General features: G+C 58.3%; 1 protein-coding gene across 1 annotated transcript; it reads right to left on the bottom strand.

Annotated features, from left to right (window-relative positions):
* Positions 1-2,507: 2,507 nt before the first annotated feature.
* On the bottom strand, positions 2,508-18,942 carry GUCY2D (guanylate cyclase 2D, retinal). The gene is made up of 19 exons (XM_047834051.1): positions 18,237-18,942; positions 17,830-18,134; positions 14,630-14,981; positions 14,200-14,284; positions 13,823-13,925; positions 13,319-13,420; positions 11,201-11,281; positions 9,920-10,126; positions 9,675-9,831; positions 9,043-9,192; positions 8,284-8,432; positions 7,582-7,745; positions 7,285-7,477; positions 6,879-7,053; positions 6,525-6,623; positions 6,302-6,396; positions 6,089-6,174; positions 5,883-5,999; positions 2,508-5,365 (listed from the first exon to the last, which is right to left on the bottom strand). The coding sequence occupies exons 1-18, from the start codon at positions 18,940-18,942 to the stop codon at positions 5,906-5,908; spliced, it is 3,303 nt and encodes a 1,100-aa protein (XP_047690007.1). The 3' UTR covers positions 2,508-5,365; positions 5,883-5,905.
* Positions 18,943-22,183: the final 3,241 nt, after the last annotated feature.

Here is a 22,183-nt window from a genome sequence, read left to right as displayed (position 1 = left end):
AGAAAACAAATACAAAACTTGGTGGGGGAGGGTGCTTGAAAGGGGCTTGTGCAGGTGAAGGACCATAAAGCTTCAGCTTTCTTAGCTTTGTGGTGAGCCCGCGTGCGTGTGGGCAGGGACTGTATCCCCAGCTGGTGGCAGCAGTAGCCGAGCCAAAGTGACACCAGGGGAGTCTCCCCAACAGGTGGCCAGGTCAGCTTCCTCTGCGTTCCTCACTTGAAGAGTGAGGGGGTAAGGATTCTAGGATTCGATTATGTCCCCATGACCCTCCCCTCCTGACCAAAGAGCCAGAGTTGGGGGAGCAGAGAAGGAGCAGACATGTGCTATCAACCCCACCCACACCCCCAAGCACTTGACCCGTGTGGTGAGCCCACATTTGGAGCAGATAGGGGATTGGAGTTCTCAACTGGCCTTTTGAAGGCACTGATTGGAGAAATGTAAAATGTGTTCATGTCCATATCCCACCAAGTCAAAACTTTCTTTCTTTTTTTTTTTTGATGTTTAAATTTATTTGTTTTGAGGGAGAGAGAGAATCCCAAGTAGGCTCCGCACTGTCAGTGTAGACCTTGATGTGGGGCTTGGATCTCATGAACTGTGAGATCGAGACCCGAGCCGAAATCAAGAGTCAGATACTTAACCCGCTGAGCCACCCAGGCACCTCTGAGCCAAGACTCTTTAATAATCTGATTCCAAAGACATTGATTCGGAGTTTAAATCGTGTGTTTGCAAAAAAGAATCAAGAGGCAAGGAGCAGGACTGCCTGTCAGGTAGACATCTCCAGAGCACCCTTGAGAGGCACCCCAAAGCCCAGAGTCGGAACTCCTGGGTTTGCTGCCTGATCTCAAGATTTGCCAGACATGTGGTCTTTGACAAGTCATTTTGCCACTGGGGGCCTTGGGTTTCATGTGTGTCAAATGGGTCATCTGTGGATTAAAGACAGAACATGGGGAGATGCTTTTTGAAGGGCTGGATCAACGTCCCCTGTGAGCAAAATGTGGAAATGCTTGGACAGCGTGCCCGTCTCTGGGTCCAGGGCCAAAGACACAGGCTTAGGGATGGGTGACGAGGTCGAATACCCCCGGCGGAGATGACAAATGGCTTTGCTTTGGAAGGGGTGAGTCTCTAGACTGAGAAAAAAGTTCTAGGAAACTATGTGTCCCAGATGACACAACTGCTCCTCTCCCGATTTGTCTACTTCCTTCCCCACGTCGGGAGCAGGGAAGCCATCTGTCCTACCCCAACCAGCCCGTCAAGGTCCAGCCACTTAACTCTGGAAGATGTTGATGGCCAGCACTGTGCTGAGCTCAGACCACACCACGCTCTCATGTGCCTTGTCTCTGAGGCAGGACTTGGAGGTTCCTCCACCTTCTAACTGCTGGGCCAGCACCAGGGTCCAGACAAGGCTACAAGGCTGTTTGCGTTTTCTCCCCCTTCCGGTCCTAGCCTTTCCCATAACTGCAGTTTTCAGGACCAGTCATACCACAGGGGAAAGGCCCTGGCTGACTCTTGATGGAGTAAGGGCGTGGAGACTATCTCCTCTTGGTTGCTCATCTTTCTCTCACCATCTCCCTCCCAAGCCAGGCTTCTCTTCTCTTCTTGCTTGTTAAACCAGTTCCATCCCCACTCCACCATAACCCTGAGGAGTGTGTCAGGACACTTCTGGCTGCACAAAACAAAACCCAGTTCAATCTGGATTAAGCCAACAACTAGCCCATGGTGCTCCAACTGGATGTGGCTTTAGGCCCAGAGTGGTGGAGAGACTCCAGCAGTGGCAGCGAGACATGGTCTCTGCCCATCTATCAGCTCTGCCCTGTCATCTCTGCTCAGTGTCCTGCCCTCTCGGCGACCCCAGAGGAAACAGGCAACTTCTTCACCTAGCTTCCAGCGGTGTCTCAGCACTAAGCCTGGCCCTGGTCATCTGCCTGCCCTTGGGGCAATTCCAGCAGCAGAGGAATGGAATGATTGGAGGTGGGGGGTGGGATAGGGCCTGGGGTCAGTTCCATGGGGACTGAGGCTGGGGCTGGGGGAGGACAGGAAGGCACCACAACCAATGCCCCTCATGAGTCAGCATGTTGGAAATATCAAGCTTGGGGCAGAGACAGTGGGGCTCAGAGAAAATGGCTTCTACATTCACAGGCCCTGCTCCTTCAGTCTTGGACTCTGGCTTCCATGGGTCATGGTCATAGAATAACCGCTCTTACCTCCCTTCCCCTCTCCTGCCGGCGATCACACGATGAGACCACACCACCCTCTTCCAGAGCCTCAGAGACCCTGGTCTTTTCTCGAAGCCTGAAAAGCCTGGGGCTTCCCTGCCCGGTCCCCTCAGAGCAGACCCCCTGAGCGGAATGGCAGCTCACTGCCCCCTGCCTCGGGCATCTCTAGGGCTCTTCCCCTCTCTGAAGCCCTCCCTAGCAGTGCCAGGTGCGGGTCCTGCAGGGAAGAGGGTGTAGAGACCATCCAGGCCAAAAGGATCACACACCACGAGATGGAAGAAAGCACACCTTTATTTCAGCCGCCACTCTCCCAACACCGTGGCACGTGGCCTGGCATCCACGGCGCACAGCCCAGAAGATCCCAGTGCACACGGTCCCACAATGCGGCGCCACAGATCTCCCAAAAGGGGTGCCTGGGGTCCACTGCAGGTGGGGAGGGGGAGCACGGCCCAGACCCTGAAGAGCAGCAGAGAAAAAGTGCCAAGTGAGCCCCCGGGACGTGATGCGGAGTCCCAGCTACGGGGTGGAAGCAGCCGCGCGGAGGGCCCTGCCGTGGCCGTCACTGGTCCCAGCTACGGAGCCATCCCAAAGGCGAGGACAGCCCCAGGCGCGGGCTCCTGGCTCAGGCCACCTGGCAGAGGTAGTGTAAACACGTCTGAAGGTGGGGAGCGCCTGATGGCCAGGCCAGGTGCTCTCTGGGGCTGGGAGGTGCCCGGGACCCTGGAGCAACAGGAGCGAGCAGGTGAAGAGGGCTTGGGTCAGAGGGTACCGGGGCTCTAGGAGACTGACCGGACCCAGGAAGGAAGGTTGCCCAGAAATGGGGGAGCTGCGGGGACAGGTAGGGAAAAACTGTGGGCAGAGCGGGGGAGACTGAGGGAGAGGGAGAGACAGGGGCAGAGGAGCAGAGAGGAGACTGCGGCTAGACCTTCCCCGCCCTTCTCCCACCAGCTCTGTGAGCCCTGGGGTGGGCCTCAGCTCTCCAACCTCCACCAGGCCCCTCCCGGCTCACATCCGCCCAGCTGCGACCCGGGTCTTGGGACCAGGCAGAATGGAGGGTGGGAAGGGACGCGCTCAGCCCTGCGGCCTCCACCTCTACCCCAAACTGGATTCGGGGCCCAGCTCCTCCTCCCCTGGGAAGTGTCCTGCCCCAGCCTGTCCGCGCTAGTCTCCTCCCAGGTCAATGCTGCCCTGAGGCTCCCCTGAATCACAGGCCGTTAACTACCACAGGCGTCCCCCAGGTGGGATGGAAGGCGAGAGAAAGAGTCAGGGTGGGGGATGGGGAGGGGCTTAGCAGGGAGGGTGGGGGCGCTGCCTGGGAAGAGGCTGTCTGCCCTCCATCCCGGGGACCGAAGTCCAGAGAAAATCTGAAGAGAGATGCTTAAGAATGTGCAGAATTTAGAAAATTGTGTGCGCGTGCAGGCAGGGTTTTTAAAAATCTTTTTAAAAAACGTGCAGGGTTTTCAAAAATCTTTAACTCATCGTCTCCCAACTCGGCGAAAAATGTTTTATAAGTTGTACTGACTGACTCACCCTACAGCACCACCTCAAGTGACCAGAACCTACAAGTGCTGCAGTTGAGGTCTGTTATATGTCCTCTCTCTACCTCTAGGAAGGACGGGGAGGCTGCTAAGCCGTGGATTTCACAGGTCGGGCAGAAACAACCTCCAGAAGCACCTGCAGTCCCAGCGGCAGTTCCCAAGGGCCCTGAGCTAAATGCCTAAGGGCGCCAGGCAGGTACGTAAGGGACATCCGGAAACTCTTGGGTCTTGGCGGGTGGGGACCATTAGAACTAAAGAGTAAAGCCCCAGAGAAAATGATCAGTGGCTCTCTAGCTCCAGCAGAAAAGCCAGCAGTGGAACTTTTTGATTTCAGAGAAGAGGGAAGTTTGGTATACGTTTTTTAAAAAATGTGAATCTCGATTGCTAAACGTTAGCTCAAAATTAGAACAAAACTTCCCCCATAGGCCAACAAAACCAGTCTCGGCGAGTTTCTAGCCTGGTTTTTATGAAATCTTAGAGATTTTTAGGCTCACTTAGTGACATGATTCGTGAACGCTCGTTCAGGTGCACAGAAACACCCTGAGGGAACTTGTTAAAAATGCGGATTCTGAATCGATAGGTCTGGGCCCGCAAGTCTGCATTTCTAACAGGCTCTCAGGTCCTGTCCCTGCCCCTGGCCCGGGAACCACACTGTGCGTGGTGAGCATTCACCCTTCCACCTGGAAATTCTCTCGGATGCTATATCCCTGGCCACGCCTGCTTGCTGACCTGGGAGGGACTGAACACTCACTACACCTGTAGGGACGCTCTGGGCGGCTGCCGCTGCCACTAACTCCTGCCACGGCCTCCAGTGGCGCTGAAGGACACCCCAACTCAACAGTGCCAAGGCCCGGGCTCTGGAACGTCGCTGTTCCACAAAAGAAAGTTCAGTTGGACCGGTGGGGGGGGGGGGGGGGAGGGGGGACGGGCAGTGGTTGCAGACGCCTGTTGGAGAAATCTAAGCAGAGAGGATTCTCTGTGCGCTCGGCAAGTGTCCAGTTCAACAGAAAATCCTACCATTCCTCGGCCGTGCTGGTGAGTAAAGGTGTGCTGAGGCCTGTTTGCCTTCCTCTCTCCCCAGAGCCTTGCAGCCAGCTTTTCTCTGCACTTGGGCAAGACACGGCGATGCCCACAGAAGGGGCAGGTTTCTGACTGGCGGTGGGGGGGGGGGCGGGAGAAGGGAAGGACTATCGAGGCTAAGCAGAGGCTAATCCTCAGGCCACAAACCCCTGCTCCCGGGGAACCGCAGGTCTCTGCCTCCTCTGGGGTTGGGGATTCCAACCCCAGATATTCCTTCCTGGGGCCCAGGGAGGCCCTGGAAAGCGGAGAATCCCCAGCCCCACCTCTCCTGATGGGCTCAGAGTTACTGGGGCCGGCGCCCATACACCCAGGCCATCCGGAAGCTTAGGAGTGCAGAAACCACCTAGGCCACTCCTTATTTCATCATGAGGGAAATCCAAGCCCAGAGAGTGCACGAGACTTTCCCGAGGTCACACAGCAGGTGTAAAGGCCCAGAATCCTTTGAGGCAGAGCCGGACAGAAGCCACTGGTATCAGCCAGACTGTTGGTCACCCATAGCAGCAACTTTCAGGAAAAGGACCCTCCGGAATACTCCTGAGAGAAAGAGGGGTGTCTGAGGGAAATCGTAGAAAGGGGTCACGGGGGTTCACCTAAGAAGGGGAGGGTCATGGATCACAGTTTCTTCAAGGAAGGTAGAGGGCAGGGCTTCTGCCCTGACAGAATGCTGGAGACAACATTCATCTTGTCCTCTGGCGAACGGTGCTCCCGAAAGTTCTGTCTTTTGTGCAGTGCACAGCCTGTGGGGCCTGGCAGGGAGGCCCCGTTAATGCAGCGCAGTGGGGGCGAGGGGTTGTCAGAGGAGAGGTCTCAGAAGGTCATGAGTACAAGGGTTCTCAAGTCTGGATTCCTGGGCCATTCCAGACCGACAGAACCAGAACTCCCCCCTCCCAGGGGAAAATTCCTGGGTTTAGGAAAGAGCCTGGGCTCACTCAGGACAGGAATTGGGACACCTGGCTTGGGTGGGAAGTTCAGCGGGCAGGGCCAGGCCCTAAGGCTGGAGAGGAGGCCCCTGGGAGATGGGCAGCTGGGCTTGGGAGCAAGGGGGCGGCACCTGTTCCCGCTGCGCTGCGGGCCTCACTTCCCGGAGAACTGGCCCGGCCTCGCCTTCTCCAGCTTCAGGCGCCGCTCCAGGGGGATCTCCTGCAGGCTGATGCCGTGGTTGCTGGCCCTGCGGGGAGGGGGGCGGCGGCCTCAGGGAGGGGCAGGCGGAGGGCGGGGTCAGGCCGGGAGAAGGGGCCCCGGAGGCTCGTTCCTCACCCCGGCTGCAGATCCGGCGGTTTGGGGATGGGCTTGTTGAAGCCGCGTCTGCCCACCAGCCAGTACGTGTCTTCGGCGCCCTTGCCCTGGAGAGACACGGGGCCGGGGTTGGGGGGTTAGGCGGCAGAGGCCAGGGCGGGTGGATCTCGAGGTCTAAGTGGCACCCAAGACCCCCGAGGTTGCGGCCCAGGAGGGGGCGGGGCCCGGTCTCACCTTCAGCTCGGTGCGGCCGCGCACCTCCGTCTGGAAGCCCTCGTCCAGGGCGCGGAGAATCTGGACGGTGCTGATGTTCACGTGGATGCGGTAAGCTGGGGCGACAGGGGACGGGGGACGTGGTGATTTCGGGACTCCCCTCCCGCGTCCCCCTCCCCGAGCCACTTCCCCCTCGCTCCGTGAATCGCCCCCCCACCCCCGGACCCCGCCCCGCCCCACTCACGCAGCCCCGTGGACTCCATGCGCGAGGCGGTGTTGACCGTGTCCCCAAACAGGCAGTACCGCGGCATGGTGAGGCCCACCACGCCCGCCACGCACGGGCCTGCGGAGATGCGCAGGGTGGGTGGCCCGTGCTGGCGGCTGGGTGGCACCTGGCACCTCGGGGGACTCTCTAGCGCCCCATCGTCTCCACCAGCTCCCCAAGGGTACCTCTCAATCACGACGGGGTGCCTGCCGAGGCGGCTTCACAGCAAGTCCCACTGCCCCCGTCCCCCCCCCCCCCCCCGCACGAATGTCCAGGGAATGCGGAACCGGCCCTAGACGGGGAGGGAGGGGGCCACCGGAGCCCGGGAGGTACCCGAGTGCAGGCCGATGCGGATGCGCACGGGCACCTCGGGCATGTGGCGCATTCGGAAGGAGCCCACGGCACTGAGGATGTCCAAAGCCATGTTGGCGATCTCCGCCGCGTGCCGCTGCCCGTTCCGCTGGGGCAGCCCCGAGGCCACCATGTAGGCGTCCCCAATTGTCTCCACCTGACGGAAAGGGTGGTGCAAGTCCGGTACTGAGCACCTCTCTCCCGCCAAGCGACTGTCCTTTGTCAGGCGGCCTAAACTGGGGGGGAGTGGGGGGGAGGGGGTGCAGCGCGGGGATCCTGGGGAGGCTTCCAAATGGGGGTGGGGGCAGCGGGGCTGAACCGGGGGCCGGCGGAGCTGAAGGAGGGTTGCTCCTCCCTCCCCCTCCCCCCCCCCTCCGGCACACCCCACCTTGTAGACGTCGTGGGAGCCGATGATGGCGTCAAAGAGCGTGTAGAGGTCGTTGAGCAGGTCCACCACCTCGATGGGCTCACTCATGGCCGAGATGGTGGTGAAGCCCACGATGTCGCTGAAGTACAGAGTCACCTCCTCAAAATACTCGGGCTCCACAGGTGTCCCCGTCTTCAGAGCCTCAGCCACAGAACTAGGTAGGGACGTCGGGGAGAGGGGGGCGGGCGTTAGGTGGAGGCCACGCCCCCCAGCCGCCCGCGGGCCCTCCCCCTCACCCCCCTCCCCGCGGGCACGCACGGGGGCAGCATCTGCGTCAGCAGTCGGTCTGTCTTCTGCTTCTCCAGCTCCAGCTCTTCCGTGCGCTCCCGGATCAGGTCCTCCAGGTTGCTGGAGTACTGTTCCAGCATCCTCAGCATGGAGTCAATGATGTTCGTTTTCCGGCCCTTGTTGATGCTTTTGAACTGGTAGGGGGAGGCAGCCGGGGTGGGGGTGCGGGGGCTGTTGAGGACCTGGGCTGCCATGACCCCTGCGTGGGGCCCTCTTACCCTGGCCCCCTGCGCCCACCCCCAGGCATCCCACCCCACGCATCGTTTAGGCATCAGCCCCCCCCCCCCCATGCCAGGCCCTGTGCCTTCACACACCAGGAGCCATACGGGAAATGGGGGGGGGGGGTCCCAGAGGTCAGCTGCTCTCAGCTGGTAACTGACAAGACACTGGGGTTTGGACTCCCAGGCCGAGGGTCTTGTGGCCACACCGGGCCAAGCGATTCAAATGTTATTCGAATCGAGTGAAATATTTCTCCCACCCAGAGGTCTATCTCCTGCTCCCAAGGGCCCCGCAGCCCCCGTTCTAACTCTGTCCCCACCTAAATCCCAGTCCTCAGACTGCCCCTTGGGAAACGGCCTGGAGGTCAGAGGTCCCGCGAGTCTGCCTTCCTGAAGCCTCCCCGGGTTGCTGACAAGTGGCCAGCCCAGCCCTTGCCCAATGCCAGCCGCTGACCTGCTCGAAGGTGCGGTCCATGGAGGGCCGGAGGTCCGGCTGCTCCGCCCAGCACTGTTTCATCAGCTGGATGCACTCCGTGGGCGCCTGGTCCACGGACACGGAGGGCCGGCACAGTGGAGGGGGACTTCGGACCCTCTCCACCACTTCTGGAGGCATGAAGGGACCAACAGAGGCCACCTCTGACTCTGGCCTGACTGTTGAAGCCTGCGATCAGAGCTTCCGGAAGGAGGCCGGGAAGCGCGGGGAGGGAGGGGAGGGCCTTGCTGGAAGGAACGGGAGGATCCTGAACCCTGGGGGTGGGAGGGTGGGGGGCGCAGGGGGCAGTTAGAGGTGACAGGCAGAGCTAACATTTGTCGCAGTTGAGAGTGAGGGTTGGGGTGGCCCAGTAGCTTGCTGACTCCTGGATGGTAAGTCATAGGGATTTGAACCAGATCCCACTCCACTGCCTTCGCCCCCTTCCCCCGACACTGCTGCCTCCCTGCCGTCCCTAAGAACCAGAGGGGAGCCCGCTCCCTCAGCCGGAGGAGCAGGTTGGGTCCAGGATGAGGAAAGACACAACCACTGATGTCTGGGAGCCTAAGAGCCGCCCCCTCCCATCCTGACGCTTGCTCTCCCCGGCCCTGACCCTTGAGATCCACATAAGGGAGGCCCACATAATTAAGCCTCAGCTCCGGGCTTTAGGGCAGAGAGGCTGGGTCTGGCGAGAGGCTCTGCCGGGCCGCAGGCTTGAAGCGCGACGCGAGCGAGCGAGCATACCCTCGGCGGTCAGCTCCAGCATGGCGTAGGGGGCGCTGCGACACACGACCTCCTGCATGATGATGCCCAGGCTGAAGACGTCACCCGCCATCGTTCCCCTGCGCTCCAGGGCCGGGTCCCGAAGCAGCTCCGGGGCTGTCCACAGCTGGTCTGGGGTCGGGGAAGGGGGCGTGGGCATGTGGGAGGGCCTGGGGACGCTGGGGACAGACCCCCGCCCTAACCAAAAAGCCCAGGCTCGCACCCACTCACCAACTCCCAGCCCGAGTGTGGCCCCACTGCCCGCAGCTATCCCCCGGAGAAACTACCAGAAACCCGACGCGGGTCTCCGAGAAAGCGCGGTCCTCACAAATAGGCCCTCCCCTTTATGCAAAGGGAGGCTCAGGGGACACCCCGCCCCTCGGGCACAAGCCACGCCCCTTCGAGCCCCCGCCTCCCCAGTCCAGTCCCCTTCTCCTCTCTGAGGTCCCGAGACCTGAGACCTTTACCGAGGCCGGGGCCACGTGCAGTGGGCGTGGGATGGAGAGGACGCGAAGGCGAAGGGAGGGATGGATGGAGGGGCCCCTGAGAAAACGGGGGTCCCGGGGATGCTCGTCCGCGCGGGAGGCAGCGGGGGGGGGGGGGGGGGATCCTACCCTCCGCGCTGGGAGGCTCCGGCAACACCCTCTGCGCTTCCAGCAGTCGCCCCTGACCGTGGTCGGTGACTTTCAGCACGAACCTCCCGTCCACCACGCAGTTCCGTGACTTAAGGCGCCCGTGGGCCACGCCTCGGTGGTGCAGATACCTCATTCCCTGGAAGGGGTGGGATACGAGGCGACCTGAGCCCTGCGGCTCCCCTGCCCCCTCCTCCCTGCCACCCCCGCACCCCCCCCCCCACCACCTTGATGAGGTCCAGGAGGAGGGAGGACTTGAACATCCAGTCCAGCTTTATGTCTCTCTGGGCGAGGAGGTCGTGGAGGGAGCCCCGGGTACAGTGCTCGGAGACCACCGCCAGCATGCGCTCCCCCGGGGCCATGGTGCCACCCGCTCCGCCGCCGAGGAAGAGCCCCAGGTAGAGGACCACGTTCTCGTGCCGCAGCTCCTGGAGCTGAGAGGGAGAGAGCCAACGGGCATTTTCTGCCCTGGAGGCACCGTGGATACCGAGGGGGTATCCAGGTCTGGTTTGGGGAGTCCACGCTCAGAAGGTGGGATGAGAGGGGTGACTGGAAAGGTCTATGGGGGCACGGGGTGGGGGGCGCTTTCTTCCAAGGGTAAGTTCTCTCTCCGGAACAGACACGTGGGTCAAAGGTCACCGTTGAGATGCTGAGTATGGTTTAGCTTAAAGTCATACGGGAAGAGACTACCTTGCACTGGTAACCAGGAGCCAGGCAGGTTCTCCCCGAGGCCACACACGGCCGTGCGGGCCACGGCCCAGGCCTGCTTTGCTCATGTCTGAGACTCCCAACATCCCCGAGGCAGGGAGGAAGGGACTGAGCAGTCACACTGTGGTCCTAGCGGAGCATGTGCCACAGGACAGGCGCCCTCACAATCCGAGCATGCTGGGAAATGGGGGCCAGCGGGTGACTACTGCCCTTCCAACTTTCCTTTGGTCCAATGAGGGGCTTCCCTTCATCCTAGATGCCTGAGGCTAAGTGGTGACTTAGTCTGGGGACCCTAAGTCATTCGGCAGCTGTGACCGAGAGCTTCTGTGGAGGCGTCAGAGGCGGCCAGGCGGAGGCTGCACGATGTAAGGGGGGCCTCGAGGTGGGACGATCAGAATAAGCCAGGCCACCGCCTCCTTGCCAGCTTTCCGCTTCGCCCAGTAGGCATTATCTGACTCTTGGTTTTGGCTCAGGTCGTGATCTCATGGGTGCGTGGGATCGAGCCCCGCATGGGGCTCTACACTGAGGGAGCCTGTGTGGAATTTTCTCCCTGTCTCTCTGCACCCCCCTCCATGTGCTCTCTCTCTCTCTCTCTCTCTCTCAAAAATAAATAAACGTTAAGAAAAAAAATGGGAGAGCATAACGGGACACCTGCTTTGGGAGAGGGCACTTCCACGGAGACCTGCTGGTCTCTCCTAGATTCGGGTCTATCTCTGTCCCCAGCTGCAAAGAGAAGGCCAAGAGGGAAGGAGATGACGGCCACCCCACACCCCACACCCCACCACGGGCTCAACGCTCACCTTGGAGAAGGCTGTCCTGGTTGCTGGGCGGATAGCTATGTGCTGATCCCCTGGGAATTTCTTCAGCCAAACCCAGTCTCCCTGGAGCAGAGATGGGAGTAGTTTTTTGTTGTTTTGAGAGAGAGAGAGAGAGAGAGAGAGAAAGCATGCACACAAGCCAGGGAGAGGGCCAGAGGGAGAGAGAGAATCTTAAGCAGGTTCCACGTTCAGCAAGGAGCCAAATGTGGGGCTCGATCCCACAACCCTGGGATCGTGACCTGAACTGAACTCAAGAGTTGGACGCTGACTGAGCCACCCAGCCGCCCCAGAGATGGGAGCAGTGAACTCAGTTTCTTTTTTTTTTTTTTAATTTTTTTTCAACGTTTATTTATTTTTGGGACAGAGAGAGACAGAGCATGAACGGGGGAGGGGCAGAGAGAGAGGGAGACACAGAATCGGAAACAGGCTCCAGGCTCCGAGCCATCAGCCCAGAGCCTGACGCGGGGCTCGAACTCACGGACCGCGAGATCGTGACCTGCCTGAAGTCGGACGCTTAACCGACTGCGCCACCCAGGCGCCCCCTTTTTTTTTTTTTTAATTTTTTTTTTTTCAGTTTCTTAAAAGCCCGTGAGGTGAAAAGCCACAGAGCCCCCATGTTTCTACAGGCCTACTGCCTCAGGACACATCCTGCCTGTGACGCAGAGGTTCAGAAGCAAAGCGTTTGACATCCGTCAGTCCACTTCACAGCTGGCGGGGATGGGGGCCACCCTCGCGTGGCTGTCCTCACCAACGCAGACGCTCCCACCCACAGCCTTAGTAAGCAAGCCGTTAGCACCACAAATGTCATTGAGACCACAGCCCTCCTCACCATCTGTTGCCCTGAGAGAGCACTGTGCTGGGAGTCAGGAGTCTGGGGGGATCAGGCTTTTATGATAGCCTGATTGTGACGCACAGGCAGTTCCCCTCCAGGCTCGGAGCCTCACTGTCCTCAGCTGTGGGTAGGGCTGGTCCATGGGAACGCAGTCCCATCGGGCCCCACGCTCACGAGGGCTTGTGCTTGGTTCAGCCGTCTCCTCCACAGTCCTGAACCAACAGGGAGCCCTTCGGTGTCATTCTGCCTTAGACCCTGCTATCTCTGTAGCCGGCCTCGTCCGTGGGTGAGGGGTTTGGCCACCCTGGCAGGAGATTCTGGTGGTCTGGTGTCGACTCCTAACGAGCCTTTGGAAATACATAGGGGACATTCTTAATTGTCCCCAAAACTGGGAGATGTGTTTTGTGGGTGGGACAAGAGACGCTAAACGTTCTTCGAGGCACAGGGTAGGCCCATTCAAATGATTAACAACAACTTCCCCCAGTGACAAGTGGCCGCGGTGGCCTGTAGGTGATATATTGGGACCCTCTGCATGCTCTGTGGGACCTGATATCTGGAAGCTCCAAGCCTCCACCCCGCTCTTGATTAGCTGAGCTTCCTCAGCTCTTTCTGGGTCTGTCGTGATTCCCAAACATCCTACAGCATTCAGATTTGCTGACCCATAGCGAAGGTCCTAATGCCCTTCCGTGACTTTCTCTTTCCATCCCCTGTAAGATCACGGTTCCTGAGTCTGATCTGAATGGGGTGGAAACGCTGGGTAGGACCAGGACGCGGGTCTGTCTGTCTTGAGTCAGGATAGCCCCGTCTGGGACCTCCCCATCCTGAACAACCCGTGTCCTGGAAATGTCCTTTTTGTGACCACGATGCCGCATCCCAGATGCCCCAACCTTTCCAGGGAGGCCCACGCCCTTCAGTAGCTTGAAGTCTTGGATCAACGGAGGGGGCAGGGCCAGGGGCTCCCAACGGGGAGGGGGATGGCTTCGGTGGCCACACCGGGCTGCATGCTGGTGCCGGAACACCCCTCCCCCCCCCCCCTCCAGGCAGGCCTCCGGCCTCGGAGCCACCATGATTGGCCTTTGAGGAGCCCTCATCTGGATAAAGGCTAAGGGAAAAATCCTGGGGCAGGAAGGATTCTCGGACACTCCCCTTTGGGGAACCCGTGACCTCTTCCTAGAGCCCATTCTGGGCTCCTATCACCATTTTCTGGAGCCCGCGGGATATGACGCAACTCCAGGAATAGAGCTCGGCCTGGACGGGGTAAGGCTCACCTCGTAGAGGCCAACGTTGGCGCTGTCCGCGGGCTGGCTGGGGACGCTGCGAACGTCTGACACGCTGTGTGCACCCAGACTCGATCGGCTCCCCTGGACCACCTGGAGGGTAGAGGTCAACGCAAGGGATCAGAATATACTGTGGGGTCAGAGTCCTGGGTTGAGGTCAGGCTGAGTTCCAGGGATTACAGAGGGAAGAAATCTTAATTAGGGGAAGACGATACTGACATTATACTTCCCAATTACGCTGCGGTTTACAGTTTACAAAACCAACCAGCGGGTTTGTTTGGAGCGTCTCGCTGTCCCAGGAGAGCAGCCGGGACAGGGCTGGTAACTCTCACTGCACATTAAGGGTGCTGATCCCCAGAGCTCAGACCTGAGAGGGAGCCAGGGCAGAAACCAGGCTTTCCTCGGGGCTGGGGTGAGGGCTGGCCCAGGCAGGGGAACAGATATACAGTGGAGGACACTTGGGGAGCTGGCTCCCTGCCTCCCTGCCTCTCCCACCTTTCGAGAGCTGCCCCCTTGCGGGTGGAGGAAAGTGATATCGTCCAGAGTCAGGATGATCTTGTTGGGGCCAGAGACCATCTGGATGTGAATTAGACGATGCCTGGTAGGGAAAGGATGTCATCTGCTCAAAAGGGACCAAGGTCCAGGACAGGAGGCCAGCAAGGGATAATGTTGGCTCAGGGGAGAGCAGTCATCCCCAAACCAGACAGCCCCTGGTCTGCCACCCCCTTGAGGGCAACCCCATGTTCCCCATCTTCCTTTTTTTTTTTTTCCTACTCTTGAGTGGGCCCAGCCTGCTGTCTTTGCTGCACAGACGCATTTCTGGCAGGTGGACAGGCAGGCTCATCCCTTACCTACCCCACTCACATACTCACCTCACATAATGGGCCAGGAAGGCCCCTGTCAGCCCCATCCCAACCACCAGGAGGAAGCCGATAAAGACGAGGCCGGGCTCCACTCCTGGAGAGGCAGTGAGAGGGGGGACTCTGAGGACCGTGGCCAGGGGGAGGCACCCTCTCTATGGGGGGATGGAGTCATGTCAAATCCTGGAGGCCCTAGGAAAGGTGGATGGGAGCCCAAAACGAGATCTAGGGAAAGGTCATGGGTTCTGCAAAAGGGAGCATCTGGGAATGCTAGGAAGGTTCCAAGAGGGCTTTGGGGGCTTGGCAAGAGACAGTTCCGCACAAGCCAGGGGTCTGAGGAAGGACCTCGAAGGAGTTCCAGGACGAGAGTTCACTCTCTTTCACCACTTAGTGGAGGCTCCACGGTGACTGTCCCAGTGGGGGCTGGGGTGCCCGCCCTCACCTCCGTTGCAGATGACGTCTGGCTCGAACCAACACGAGGGGTCAGGCCCGGGTCCTCCTCCCCCTCTAGGGAAATGCACCGGGGTCCCAGCGGAGCGGAGGGAGCCCCGGGTGGGGTCCAGCACGTATGTGGCGAACAGCTGGTCCGCCGCCGCGTCCGTGTCCAGCAGCACAAACGGGGGCTCCTCGGCTCCTCCCAGGGCCCCGCAGAAGCCGGGGACCTGGGCGTCCTGGATGTGGCGGGCCACCGCTGCTGCGGACACCCAGCCGCCCCCTGCGGCCGCCCGCGCTCGCGCCACGCCCCCCGCCAGCAGGAAGACCGCGTCGTAGATGGTGCCGAAGAGTGGGGACACCTGGGGGAGGGCAGTAGGGGCTCAGGGTTGGGGTCACCGCTGGCCCACCTAGCCTTGCACTGCTTCTCTCCAGGGCTCAGGCCTCTAGTGCATAGACTGTTCACACCTCGTTGGTGCTTCCCCCCGCCCCCATCCCTCAGCTCAGCGCTCTCTCCTCCTCTCTCCCCATTGGCTCTCCCTTCCTCTGTCCCCATTGGCTCTCTCCTCCCCTCTCCCAATTGGCTCTCCCTTCCTCTCTCCCCATTGGCTCTTTCCTCCACTCTCCCCAATGGCTCTCCCTTCCTCTCTCCCCATTGGCTCTCTCCTCCCCTCTCCCCATTGGCTCTCCCTTCCCCTCTCCCCATTGGCTCTCCCTTCCTCTCTCCCCATTGGCTCTCTCCTCCCCTCTCCCCATTGGCTCTCCCTTCCCCTCTCCCCATTGGCTCTCTCTTCCTCTCTCCCCATTGGCTCTCTCCTCCTCTCTCTCTCCCTATTGGCTCTCTTCTCTCCCCTCCTCCCCATTGACCTTCCCTCTTTTCGGGGGTTCTTAGGCTCTTCTCAACCTTGGTTATTCCTATTCTCCATCACCTGCAGCTCCTCTCTTCCCCTTCCTGTTGGTTGCCTTGCTCATATTTTTAATATGATTACTTCTCATTTACCTAAAAGCCTCCTTTCCTATCTTTTGGTTGGCTTCTATATTTTCTATTTTTCCTTCTTTTCTTTCCCCAGGGCGATCAAGCTTATTTTTCCCAGTTCCCATCTCTCACAGTGCCAGGCGTGTGTAAAGCAATAGGTGACCCCGAGATATTGACGAGATAGAGTCCCTGTCCCAAGGAACCTTTCTTCTAGTTGGGGAGACAGGGATGTTAGGGTAGTGCCATGGGTGACGGTAGGGGTGATTAGGGAGCTGCAGAGACAGGAAAGGAGGGTCCCAATCCAGGCTGAGGGAGGAGGAGAAGGCTTCCGGAAGAAGTGACCATCCTTGAGGGGGGGGAGTCAGTTATCTGGGGGGAGGGGAGGGACAGGGGAGAGGGAAGAGCGCACCCAGCAGCACAGAGGCAAGAGAGACGGGCACTTTTAGGGAGACCAGAGTAGCTCCGTCTGGCTGAAGTTCAAGGACGATGGAAGAGAGGGGAAGGCATGAGAGACGTGATAAGCCCTCTGAAGAGACCGTCATCTATCCAGGGCGAGGGAAGCCCCTGGGAGGCTCGGGACAGGGGTGTGACACAGTCAGATTTGTCAGGTGTCTGAAGCTTGAACTGATTGTTGGGTGGAGAAAGGCCGGGGCAGGTGAGCATTGAAGCGGAGACCTTTTGGGGCGATTTTGTTTCAGGCTTTAGATCGGAGGTGCTGCGGCCTGAACCGGGGCAGTGACAAGGATGGATTCAAGTGACTTTTAAAAAGTAAAACTGACAGGACGTGATGTCTGGATGGGGGGGGGGGGGGGGGTGGTCGGTGGGGGGGTTAGGGTTAGCGTGGGAGGGGGGAGGTAAGAGGAATCGAAGGTAACTCCCGGGGTCTCACCTGTGCTAGTTACAGAGAACGGAAGATGGTTTTTGTCACCACTTCCTCCACCTGCCCCCCATCCGGTCTCACCGCTGCCCCAACCGCCTCGCTCTCCTCTTCTCGCTCACTATTCCCATCCTTTCTCCCACTGGCTACCCCAGGTCCTCTTGGAGGAGACTAGGGGCGTTGGTGGGGAATATTCCAACCCCCACCCCCTTGATTCACGGCCCTCTCTCAAGTGCAACCCTTTGAGGGAGGTCTTTGTGGTGGTTAGTTTACTGCCCACTGCCATCTAAATTCCCACCTGTCTTAGTGGTTTCCAGCTCCCTCCCCCTTTAAAAAATTTTTTTTAATGCTTATTTATTTTTGAGAGAGAGAGAGAGAGAGGGAGACACGGAATCCGAAGCGGGCTCCCACGTGGAGCTCGAACTCATGCACCGGGAGACCATGACCTGAGCCAAAGTCGGAAGCTTAACCGACTGAGGCACCCAGGTGCCCTTAGCCCCTCCCCTTTTTGTGACCGGTCTCGAGTTAGATGGTGTGACCCAGGATTCTGGATTCTCAGGGAATCCTGGGTGTTGGGGTTGTTGGCAGTAAGCCGTGGATCTAAATAATTATGGAAGCCCTGGCTCCACCTAGGGTCCTTTCTGCTTCTCGCAAGACTTGTCAAGGCTCTCCAAAAGTTGCGACCACCTGACGAAGCCCCAGAGGAAACACCTCTAAACTGGGCGTGGAGGTCGCATCTGCCTTTGTCTTCCTTTCCTGTTCTCTTAAGAACACCAGCGGCGCAGGGGCGCCTGGGGGGCTCCGTGGGTTGAACACCCGACTTGGACTTCGGCTCAGGTCATGATCTCGCGGTTTGGGAGTTCGAGTCCCAAACTCTGTGCTGACAGCTGGGAGCCCGGAGCCTGCTTCAGATTCTGTGTCTCCCTCGCTCTCTGCCCCTCCCCCGCTCACACTCTGTCTCTTTCTCCAACATAAACAAACATTTAAAAATTAAAAAAAAACACACACACACCAGCAGTGTATTATAGACTGCCTGTCCCAGTGGTGTTGGAAGCGGGTTCACTTTGAAGCTGACCGCAAGACATCACAGTGTAGCTTTCACTAGGGTTTCCTGCTTGGAGCTGGGCTTGGGGGGAAGGGGGTCCCCTGGCCTACACTCTGGAAGCAATCCCAATACACCAAGATGCCCCAAGCAAGCCCAGCGCCTCTGTTTACCCAGGAAACGTCAGAACAGGTAGAGCTTGCTCTCTCAGTCTGTCCCCACTGCCTCCGTCTTCCCGTCTCCCGTTGACTCCATGCCCTTCTCCCCTCTCCCCTCTCCCCCCCTCCCCTCTTCCCTCCTCCCAGGTGCCTCTACCTGCAGCAGATCCAGGTCAGAGGGCAGCTCCTGGCGCTCCTGGGCCCTGCGCAGGCTGTCCATCACGCTGCCCCCGGGGGGACAGTGCCGCGTGAGGGTGAGCACCGCATCGTGGGCCCTGCGAAGCCGGGAGCTGTTGGCCAGGGCGGCCAAGGCCTCGGGGCCCGGTGACAGGGCGTAGTGGAGCGTGTCAAAGGGCAGGAAGACCAGGGAGCCGTCGGCCAGGCCCAGCTCTTCGGCGGCCTCCAGCAGGCAGCGCTGCTCCTGGCCGCCCAGCAGCACCGAGTGCATCACCATGATCACGGCTGGGGACCGAGACCCCGGGCTCACTGCTGCGCCCCGCTGCCCGCGCCGCCGCGCCCCTCCCTCCCCGCACCCCGCACCCCGCACCCCGCGGCGGAGCCTACCTCTGACTCTGGGCCCGTCCTGGACCCTCCTCAGGGCCTCCCGGGCCCCGGACACGTCCGACGGCTCCATGGTGGTCACCAGGGCAACGGGCAGACCCCTCGCCCTGAGCGCGGCGGACAGGGCGCGTCCCGCCTCCACCCACAGGTCCTGGGGCGCGGTGACCAGGGCCACGCGCGCCCAGCGGAAGGCGCGGAGGAGAGCGTAGAGGGCGTCCGCCGCGGGCGTCACCGCGGGGGCCGTCGTGCCCGCCGCCCGCGTCCCGGGGCAGCCCCAGGGCACCAGCGTGACCCCCGCCTCCTGGGCCAGGAGCTCGGCCGGCCGGCAGGCCGCGGGGTTCACCGGGCCCACGAGGCCCGAGACGCGGCCCAGCGCGGACGACACCGCCCCCAGGGAGCCCGGCGTCCGGCACGGCTCGGGCAGCAGCGCGACCTCGAAGCGGGGGGACCCTGCCATGGCAGGGTCGTGGTTCAGGCGGGCGGCGGCCAGGCGGGCGGCCAGGTCCGGGCGGGCGCGCGCGAAGATGGGGTCGCAGGCCCAGGGGCCCAGCACCCCCACTGTGAAGACGGCGGGCCGGGCGGAGGGCGGCAGGAGCAGCAGAAGCAGCGGCAGGGCCCGGGGGACGCCGGGCGGGGATGGCACCCGCCGCGCAGGGGCGCGGCGCCGGGGGTCCGGACACCCACCCGCGGGGAGGGCGCACGCCGTCATTGCCGGCTTCTGGGAGCATAAGCAGGGCCGGATGAGCGGCCGGGGGGCGGTGGGGGGGGGCACAACTCTCTTAGGGTTCTGTCCGCAACCTCCAGCTTCTCAAAGCCCAACTAACCCCGGGGCATGTCCCCACTTCCACAGCCCCCTCCTCTGGCTTGGACGACTCTACGGGAGTCAAGGGCATGGCCGCACCCCCCACACCCCGTTTCTCCTGCTTCCTGTTCCCCTCTTGCCCGCCCCTCCTCCCTCATCAGAGCCGTCTGGGGTCAGCGGAGACATGCCCACGCCCTCCTTGGATCCATCTGGGGCAGAAGGGACCCGAATCCGTGCCTGCGGAGGGGCCTTAGCCACTCACCGGAAAGTCCGGGGCTCGGGCCCAGGCCCGGGGTGAGGGGTCACGGGGCAGATCCCCCTTCTGGCGCCCTCCCACAGGTCTCCTTTGCCAGCCCGGCCGGGGCGGGGGTGTGGGAACAGCTGTCCAGAGTCCTTAATCTCCTCAAGCTGATTAAGGTCCCTTAATCAGGCAGGGAGGAGTTGGTGGAGGATGGGGCTCCCTACAGAGGAGGCTGTCCTGGCTTCCAGGCCGCCAGCAGATTCTCCTCCATGCCTCTCAACAGCCCCCCTCCCCTCCCCTCTACCCCCCCCCCCCCCAACAAAAGCACCTGCAGGTTCGCCTTTTCAAGCTGCTGCCACATTACTCTTCTCAGCCTGGGAAGCGATGAGTTGTGCCACTGGACACCTATGGGTGACCAGTTTCAGGGTGGGAGTTCTCTGTCTCATTCCCTCCAATCACCTGGTTCCACCTTCGGCAGCCAAGGCCAAGCCCCATCCCTTGGCTGGCAAAGTCTGAACCCTGGAGCCCAAACCCGAACCAGTCTGATACCCTTTTCTCTCATCTGCCCACCCTCGATTCTCCGATTTCCACTTCTCTGTGCCTAGAAACCCGTCCCTTTGGCCTATGGGAAGGCAGAACCCCAGGAAATAATGCAAAGACCTCTGGGCTTGGGCAGACCTGGGTTCAAATTCCTCCTTCCTGGCTTGGTAAACTTGGTAAAGTTGCTTAATCTCTCTGAAAGTTGTCATGAAAATTACCTGTGATAAAGAATATAACGTCTGGATGACAAAGGTAATTAAGACAAATTCAGCCTCCAGACGTGATACGCTGAGAAAGACACAATCTTCGTAATATTGCGGATGCAAAATCACACATCACTGCAGCTGTGCAGAGGTCCAGCTGAAAGTGCTCTCATCAAGCCTAATCTAATCACGAGCTAACATCAGATAGACACAAAATGAGGAATATTTTACTAAAAAGGGGGTGGGGGGGCAGGGATGGGACTGTATTCTTCAAAAACGTCAGTATTCTAAAAGACAAATAAAGAAAAGTTGAGGAACTGTTCCAGATTAAAGGAAGCAAAAAAGACATGACGATTAAATGCAATACCTTCTCCTGGCTTGGACCCTACACTCTAGGGTTTTTAAAACTGCTATAAGGTTATAGGGTTTATAGGGTTAAATGGCTTATGGGGTTATAAAAATGCCATAGGGGACATCAGCATCAAATATGTCCGCTGACAAAATTGGGATATGAATGGGAGACTTGATAAAGTTATTTTATCAATGTAAATTTATAAAGTTGATAACCGTGCTATAGTTATGTAGGAGACTCCCTACTCATAGGAAATACACACTAAAGCATTTGGCTGTAAAGCACCATAATGTACGTAACTTACCTTCAAATAGGTAAGAAATACTATGTATATACTATACATCACATGTATTACATTTGCTATGTTGTTTATATTATATATATCAAATAATAAACGAATGGGTAAAATGTCAAAATGAGGTGAACTAGATAAGGGGTATAGGAGTGTTCTTCGTACCTTTTTTATCTTTGCAGCGTTCTGTAAGTTTAAAATTATTTCCAAATACACAGTTAACAAAAAACGTGTGGATGAAGAGAGAATATCTATATCAATTCAAAGTAGGAACAGATTTCTCAAACAAGATGCATAAAGTACAAACCATAAAGGGAAAGACTGACACATTTGAAAACATTAAATTTAAAATTTCTGGGGGCGCCCAGCTGGCTCAGTTAGAGGAGCATGCAACTCTCAATCTCATGATCATGAGTTCAAGACCCATGTTGGGTGTAGTGATTACTAAAAAACAAAAGAGAACAACAACAACAACAAAAACCAACCAAACAAAAACCACACACTTGATTAAAAATATTTTAAAATTTAAAAATTTCTGGTCAGAAAAGCATATAACAAAGAGAAAACATAAGCCAAAGACAGGAAGATAGTTGCAAAACATTAACAAAGGATGAGTACCCAAACATACATGATATGAAAGAGATAAACAACCCACTACAAAAACGGGCAAATGATATGAACAGGCAAGTCACGAGAAAAGCCTAAGGAAAAATGTTTAACCTCACTAATATTCAAGGAAGTACACAATAAAACAGCGAAATACCCTTAATATCTACCAGATGGCAAAAAATAAGGTGTGAGAATAGCAAATGTTGGTACAAATAGAAGATGCAATCCCTTCATATTGGTGACGAAGATGTAAATTGGTGGACTGTTTTTGCAACACTTAGCAGAGTCAAAGCAACCCCACTTGCAGGAACGGCCTTGGAAAAACATTTATTTGTGCTTGAGCAACTTGAATAAGGAATCATTCATTCATTCAAAAAACACTCATGAATTTCCACTGTGACAGGCACTGTTTTAGGCTCTAGGGATACAATGCGAATGAAGAGTTTTAAGACCTCACGGAGGTGAACACTTGATCACTATATTCAGGGATTTTAAATAAGTGTTACTTATTTTTTTAAGTTTATTTATTTATTTTGAGAGAGAGAGAGAGAACGAGAGAGAGCAGTGGAGGGGCAAAGAGAGAGAAAGAGAGAGAGAGAGAGGGAGAGAATCCCAAGCAGGCTCCATGCTATCTGAGCAGAGCTTGACTCTGGTGGGGCTCAAGCTCACAAACTGTGAAATCACGACCTGAGACGAAATCAGGAGTCTGATGCTTACCCGACTGAGCCACCCAGGAGCCCCTTAAATAAGTTTTAAATAAGACATTTTGAGGGGCGCCTGGGTGGCTCAGTCGGTTAAGCGTCTGACTTCGGCTCAGGTCATGATCTCATGGTTTGTGGGTTCAAGCCCTGCGTCGGGCTCTGTGCTAACAGCTCAGAGCCTGGAGCCTGCTTTGGATTCTGTGTCTCCCT

This window comes from Prionailurus viverrinus, chromosome E1 (genome assembly GCF_022837055.1).
Source record: "Prionailurus viverrinus isolate Anna chromosome E1, UM_Priviv_1.0, whole genome shotgun sequence".
Lineage (NCBI taxonomy): Eukaryota > Metazoa > Chordata > Mammalia > Carnivora > Felidae > Prionailurus > Prionailurus viverrinus.
Note: the sequence above shows the minus strand (reverse complement) of the source record. Positions and strands in the feature narration are given on the sequence as shown.

Bases quoted from the DNA above. Each gene is read 5' to 3' on its own strand.
- GUCY2D (XM_047834051.1), bottom strand. From the start codon at position 18,942: ATGACGGCGTGCGCCCTCCCCGCGGGTGGGTGTCCGGACCCCCGGCGC. The intron at 9,832-9,919 runs GTGGTGGGGGGG...CACCCCTTCCAG, and splicing joins TCCTCCTGGACCTCATCAAG to GGAATGAGGTATCTGCACCA. The intron at 6,000-6,088 runs GTGAGGAACGAG...CCCTCCCCGCAG, and splicing joins CCGCCGGATCTGCAGCCGGG to GGCCAGCAACCACGGCATCA.